Source organism: Eurypyga helias, unplaced genomic scaffold, assembly GCF_000690775.1.
Source record: "Eurypyga helias isolate BGI_N326 unplaced genomic scaffold, ASM69077v1 scaffold38263, whole genome shotgun sequence".
NCBI classification, from domain to species: Eukaryota; Metazoa; Chordata; class Aves; order Eurypygiformes; family Eurypygidae; genus Eurypyga; species Eurypyga helias.
The window spans coordinates 12,023-19,421 of record NW_010242483.1 but is presented as its reverse complement, the minus strand read 5'-3'; the positions used below and the strand labels follow the sequence as shown (position 1 = coordinate 19,421).

Here is a 7,399-nt window from a genome sequence, read left to right as displayed (position 1 = left end):
TTTTTTTTTTTGTTAAACCCATCAATTTTAACCATTTGAAATGGTCAGTAAGTTTGTTGCAACTTTGTTGCACGTTATAACTGAGGTTTGAAATGTCAACATAGGTAGTACTGGAGTAAGAAAAGATATGAGACTTTTTTTCCCTCAAATTTTGTTGTGGCTGCAAATAGTACCTTTTAGCCACAGAATGTTTCCCAGGTAGATAAGCACTGAGCATATCCCGGACCCAAACTCCTGCCTACATCACAGCTGCGCCTGCTGGGATCTTTCTCTGTTAAACTTGCCAAAAATCTAGCAGGTAACTGATGCTAAGCTGTGTGCTGGATGCTGCGCAAACACAGACAGGAGGCAAATGTTGTCTAGCATCGTGATGGGAAAGCATATTGGAGCCAAGCTGTAGCTGTCGGGATGTTTTGCCACGTACCTTGAGTTAATATTTAACTGAATCCCTTCAAAAGGAACCGAATCCCGCTGTGTTTTCCCCCTGGTCCATCACACAGCTCCATTAAAGATATTAATAACTGGATTTATTACTAGCTGGGAAAAGCTAGAATCTGCAAACCCACCTGTTTTAGTTTATATCGTGTTGCATACGCCCTTTAATTTTTACGTCTTGGCTATTCCCATGAATGGAGCAATTACACCATAACAGAACGTCCCTCAGCATCCCCTTCTCCTGCGGGGCGCAGATTTTTAAAATTAATTTTTGAACAGTGCAGCTGCAAAGAAACCTGTCCAGCATCCACAGAGAGCAGGCTCGTTCCTGCAGGCAACCTGAACCCATATACCCACACATATAACGAGAGGTACACAAGCAGTTCAACATGAACATCAGTGAAGCAGCTAAAACTGAAGTTCCTATGTTTAATTCCATAGTTTCATAGTTACTTTTGTTTAATATCATATTAAACGCAGCACGGATTTTACCACACAAACTTGCGAAGGAGGATGGGTTCATAAAGCCTGGCCCATCTATCCCTTTATTTATGTTTTCCTCCACATTCAGTCCCTGGGAGAAGGAGGAAGAGTACATTTAGACAAGTTGTCTTTAAACTCACCAAATGCCTGGGTTTAAGTTCTGAAATGAAGCCCAAATTGGGCGATTCTCGTTTCAGATGATTAAATGGAAGGGGGACTGCAGATCTCCAGCCAGACTTTGTAGCTTGAAGAGTGAGATGATAGGGATGCTATAAAAAATGGTAGGAAAACTGCTCTTCCAAGCACATCTGGAAAGCCAAGTGTCAGGTTATGCCCTTAGAAATGGCAGCCTTTCTATTTAGCACTCTGTGTAGTGATGGCTTCTTCTTCTGAGGACCTCGATACACTTCACCATGCAGATGTCCATCCTTTTCTGCTGAAATATCTCCCACCTGAGACGTTGAAATGATCTCCCTAAATGTAAGCACTAGCTCTGCAAGACACGCTTTGTCTCGTGGTGCTTCCCAGGGATGAAGTGCGTGGTCCGTGGGAAGTGGAAATGCTTGATGGGTTGCTTCTACAGTGGGTTTATTTATGATTTTCTTGTTTGCCTACAACAGGCTCTACAGGACTTTCAAGGACAGCAAGTACCTGTACATGCTGATGGAAGCCTGTCTAGGTGGAGAGCTCTGGACGATTCTCAGGGACCGGTGAGTTTAAAGAAACTGTTATCTTAAAAAGTGTGATATTTTCTAATATGCTTCCAGATAACCAAAGGTCTTTGTCTTTCATGGGCAAAATCTGGATCTTACCAGGCTAGGTTGAATTTAAGAGCCCAGAAAGGTGAGGAGGTATTTTTGTTCCTACGCAGTTGACTAGAAACAAATCGAATCCAGTCATAACTGTGAATAAAGACAGATGTAGGTGACTTCCACATGTACAAGACTTTATGTAAGTGAAGACTTTTCCTGAGATACTTTCTCATGGCCTCTCTGAAAAAATACAGACAGTAGTGATGGCAGCGATGGTACATGTGATAAATTGCATCTACACCAAGTCTTTGACTGCCCTTTCCCTGTATCTTGGTCCCTAAATAGCCATCAGCATATTTTAATTCAATTAATTAATTGATTGATTTTTAATTACCTAGAACAATGACTTTTTACAACCACAGAATTTTTTTATGGCACAGAAATTGTCCTTGATGCCCATAGACCGTTCCTCCCGTTTGAGAGCCTGGCTGGAGGCTCAGGTACCTGATAGAGAAACGTGGGACTGTCTTAAGGGTGACAAAGACTTTGGGCGCCACATACGATGGCAGAGAATGACCCTGGGGGTGTGATCAGGCATTGCAGGAGGTGCAGTGTCAGGGCCAGTCTCGCTGCGGTCTTGCAAGACACCCTCCGGAGATAGGGCCCTTCCAGTGAGGCACCTTTAGGCATTGCTGCCATGGCCACTTTAGACTCTGGGCTCATGAAGCAAGGCCCTAGGGCAGCAGCAGCGTTAGTGTGAGTTCACAGTTGCAAACGAAATCCATGGAAAAGTGCGTTTTCAAGGTAAAAAAATGCAGGCTTCTTCAAGGTCTTGTGAAAAATCACAGTTTCCCATCCCAGAGAAAGACCTGCTTTCATCTCGGTGGTTGCTCCTCTGCCCACGCTCTATAACTGTGAATAGCAACATTCACCTGTGATAAATAGTATCTATTAATATTTCTTAATATTTACGACACAGTCCACAATGAGCAGGAGGAAATCAATAGTTCTGCGTGGGCTTCTAGTCCAGATATCACGTATTACACGAGGGCCGCTCATCAAAGCAGGGCAACGGGATCATGAATCAAATCCACACCCTGCAAGGAGCATTACGCACAAGTGCCATGGAAAAAAATAGTTAGGAAAGCATGTAATTACATACCATAATGAACAACGTGATCCTGGTATTTCCTGCCTTGGGGAGGGTTTGACCTTGCAGTGTTTGGTTTGGGGTGTGACAGGTGCCTTGCGTGGGTGTAGGTGGGACGTGCACGTAATAGAGGCAGGAAAAGATGCGGTGAGTAGCATGTAACTATGTAATAGGCTCATAATGGGGACATCATTAAATTAAATTTGGAAAGTGAAAAGAAATGCATCAGAAAGATTGATTAGAAAGCAAAGATTAAATTCTTTTTTAATTACCTAGAATGCATTTTTTGTAGTTCATCCTTTTCCTAACAATGTGCCTTCTCCGGACCATTAAAACAAGAACTGTAGCAAAGTTAGCAGGTGACAGGTTGCATTTTTCATTGTCTTTGTCAAAGGCTGATGAAATTTCATCTTTAATTCTCTCAGCTTTAAGTTGTGGCTCTGCTGCCATCTAGCTTAGACACGATTCTGAGCTCCGCCAGCTCCCACCATGCTCCAGTGGACAGGGGGTTAAGGTTTGCTTTCGCAAAACTGGTTGCAAACTGGTGCCAAAACTATTTGAAGTTTATGTTGAATTTGCAATTAACACTTCAAGTCCCAGCAACTGTCATTTTTCTGCCTTTTGTCTCAGTTATGAACATTAGTACAGGAGTGCTTGGGTCTCCCCAGGTCAAAATAACTTTATCACCCAGAAGTCAAAGATTGTAATCCAAAAAAACCCTTTTGCCTACAAGAGAATGATTTTTAAATTTTACTTCTATGAGAAGAAATTATAAAATAAAACCTGAAGTATTTTAGATGTGAATGTTCGATGTGAAGGTGGATCGAAGACAAAGATGCTGTCTTCAAAAATGGAAATGCACTTAAATTTATAGATAAAGGTGAGTTCAGGAACAGGCAGATTCCAAGTATTAGAGTAATTCTACTGAATTGTATAGATATTTTAATAGTAGGGTGAAGCCCAGTAAGGGAAGAGATCTAATTGTATTACCCCTTTCCCTCTCGTTTTGCGTAGAGGTTCGTTTGAGGATTCAACGACCAGGTTTTACACAGCATGCGTGGTCGAAGCTTTTGCCTATTTGCATTCCAAAGGGATCATTTATCGGGACCTCAAGCCAGAAAACCTCATTCTGGATCACCGAGGTTATGCCAAACTGGTGAGTGCCTTCAACATCTGGTTTTACTATGAATATTCACCACTACTGCCAGACGACTGGTGTTGGGGTAGAGGGGAGTACAAGATTAGCCATAGAGGGTCAGCAGCCAAGCCCACCCAGCCCAGGGTCCTGTCTCTGGTGGTTGCCAGCCAGCAGGAGATGCTAAGATGAGATGAGATGCTGAGACAGATCCTCATCTGTCAAGGGTGTCATCACCCTAAACCGAGGTGTTTCCCCAACACAGCGAGCTGAGGCTCAGGGTACGGCTGAGCTGGGAAACATGAATTCTGGCTTGAAATTCAGATCTGTGATCCTGAGATGGAAATGTTTAGAGAGGAGCATCAGGAGAAATACACCCAGCTGTTGGGGAGCTACTGAAAGTCTGAAAAATAACTTGAAAATAGGTGTCTCAAAATATGTGGGAGAGGAGGAGGACTGCATGTGTGGGCTTTAAAGGCGAAACAAATTTTGCACGCTATTGTTTCTGTGTCAGGCCCTCTGTGTAAGCAATAAAAAAAGACATTCTTAATGGAAACATTAATCATGAACCTGTCTTGGCAAGAAATTATTATTATTTATTGCTCTGGACTGTGTTGATGAACTGTGGCCAATACAGCTTCTTGCTTTATAAGAGCCACTTGTGTTTTAGCACCAATAACACTCCTGACTGACCTGTGCAAATTCCGCTGGGATGGCTCTGCCTGAAACTGCACTTCCCAGGAGGTCATGGTCCTTCTTGGTGCTGTCCCTCTGCAAGATCCACCTCTTCAAACCAGGACGGCAGCGTGCGCAAGACCTCCACCCCACAAATTAAGGAGTTACTGATGGGTTTCACTGTTTCGCTTTGTTCACTCACATTACTTTTTTGCCTCAAAAATCACCGTGAAGGTGCCCTGCATGTACGGTACACCCCAAATGCCAGGTGGGACCATGGAGAGGGGAGAAGAAAAGAAAGTCTTCCCTTGGTGGAAGGTGCTGGAGGATGTGAGCACTTGGGAAGCCATCAGTGAAGGATGAGGCAATGCAGTCCTAAAAAGAGGTGCGCCCAAGAGGGGCTGATGTCCTCCCTGAGAGTCGCAGCAGGGCAAGGCTTCTGCCTCTTGGCTTGGGGACTATTCCCTGCCTTTGGGAATGGAAACTTGGGAGCAGCATCAGCTAGTGGGACCAGTAAGTCAGATCATCACCATCATGATCATCTGATGTCATCAGATGTCATCTACCTGGACTTGTGCAAAGCCTTTGATACTGTTCCACATGACATCCTTGTCTCTAAACTGGAGAGACATGGATTTGACGAATGGGCCGCTTGATGGATAAAGAACTGGCTGGATGGTGGCACTCAGAGAGTGGTGGTCAATGGCTCAACGTCCGAGTGGAGATCAGTGACAAGTGGCATTCCTCAGGGGTCAGTGTTGGGACAGGAACGGTTTAACATCTTCCTTAATGACATGCATGATGGCATCCAGAGGAGGCCACATCTGGAGTCCAGAGGAGGCCACGAAGATGATCAGAGGACTGGAGCACCTCTACTATGGGGACAGGCTGAGAGAGTTGGGCTTGTTCAGCCTGGAGAAGAGAAGGCTCTGGGGAGACCTTATAGCAGCTTCCAGTGCCTGAAGGGGCTACAAGGAAGCTGGGGGGACTTTTTACAAGGGCCTGTAGTGACAGGACAAGGGGTAACGGGTTTAAATTGAAAGTGGGGAGGTTTAGATTGGATATCAGGAAGAAGTTCTTCCTGGAGAGGGTGCTGAGGCACTGGGACAGGTTGCCCAGAGAAGCTGTGGATGCCCCATCCCTGGAAGTGTCCAAGGCCAGGCTGGATGAGGTTTGGAGCAACCTGGCCTAGTGGAAGGTGTCCCTGCCCATGGCAGGGGGGTTGGAACGAAACGCTCTTTAAGGACACTTCCACCCCAAACCATTTTATGATTCTATGGACCTTCACGGCCCGGTGGCAGACACCATGTGTCACCAGGACGCTAAACCTAATGAATTACATCCGAGTTTATGCTCTACAGCATTTTGCTAAGGCTGGGGGGGCCAGTGAGGTAACGTATGATTGGGGAGGATCCATTGCAGGACTGTCCTTCTCCCCACCCCAGGAGGATCTGGACTGGGGTTTTTGCTCGTCCTGTCACCAACCCCCAGCTCCTTCAATGTTTTGATCTTTGTGGGCACATCCTTGATAACACGAGAGGTGTCCCAGATCCCTTGTGGGACTGTGACCATGTAGGACATCTTGCTCCTGAGCAGCCCAAGGTGCAAGAGCACCTCACACCCATCAAGGGACATCAGAGAGTGTACAGGCCACCGCTCTGGGACAGCACAGTGCCGAACAGGGGAACCAGGAGAGGTAGAGCTAAAAATATTGTAAGCTTGTTAACCTGAGCTCTGCCTGGGCCCCAAAGGACATCTTCATTTCCCAGTATAATCTCATTTTCTGTGCTTGCCGGTGCCATAGGGACACTATAGGGGAACACTGAGGTTTGTGAGCCTGCCAGCATATTGTTGCAGCCTCAAGTAAACGGGGGGAATTGGGAGGACACTGCATCACTCTTTATAGTGGGAGAGAAATCTGGATTTTTCAGTGGATGCCAAGATGGTCGGTATTTAGCCTAAATAATTCCTTGCTCGGGTTAAGGGTGCTTGCCGGTGCCATAGGGACACTATAGGGGAACACTGAGGTTTGTGAGCCTGCCAGCATATTGTTGCAGCCTCAAGTAAACGGGGGGAATTGGGAGGACACTGCATCACTCTTTATAGTGGGAGAGAAATCTGGATTTTTCAGTGGATGCCAAGATGGTCGGTATTTAGCCTAAATAATTCCTTGCTCGGGTTAAGGCTGGGAGTCTAAAAAAAAAAAAGGCAAAACAAATTAGCCTGGGCTGTGAATGATATGAAGTTACATCTCCCAAGAAACCCTCAGTGTTGGCATTTGTTCTTCTTCCCTCACGAGAATCTTCCTTTTATATTATGAAGGATAAATCGGCGAAAAGGTCACTGCGATTGCCTGGTCCTGGAACATTCCGCTATGCTTTGGTTAAGAGAATATTCCCATGAGGAAACCTGCTTTCTGCTTTGCTTCACTTCAAGAGGAGCAGAGCGCATGGCTGACATTCCCTCTCGTGCCCTGCCCTGATGGTACTCTGCTCCTTTCCACAGGTCGATTTTGGCTTTGCAAAGAAAATAGGATTTGGAAAGAAAACATGGACTTTTTGTGGAACCCCGGAGTACGTAGCCCCCGAGATCATCCTGAATAAAGGTCACGACATTTCGGCAGACTACTGGTCACTGGGAATCTTAATGTATGAACTCCTGACTGGCAGGTATGGGCATCGGGGCCGGCGCCGCTGCTGGAAATAGATCTGAATATTTCTGCCGTTGTCACCCTGATTAGGCAAGAGGAAGGTTCAGAGCTGGCGTGTG

General features: G+C 45.7%; 1 protein-coding gene across 1 annotated transcript in view; it reads left to right on the top strand.

Moving 5' to 3' along the window:
• Positions 1–1,538: 1,538 nt before the first annotated feature.
• PRKG1 (protein kinase, cGMP-dependent, type I) overlaps positions 1,539–7,399 on the top strand; it is a gene marked incomplete at its 5' end in the record, with an annotated part of 13,109 nt that continues 7,248 nt past the window's right edge. The window contains 3 exons of the mRNA XM_010149096.1: positions 1,539–1,628; positions 3,835–3,976; positions 7,136–7,299. Of these exons, the coding sequence (XP_010147398.1) occupies positions 1,539–1,628; positions 3,835–3,976; positions 7,136–7,299 (396 nt within the window). The remainder of the gene's footprint in view (positions 1,629–3,834; positions 3,977–7,135; positions 7,300–7,399) is intronic.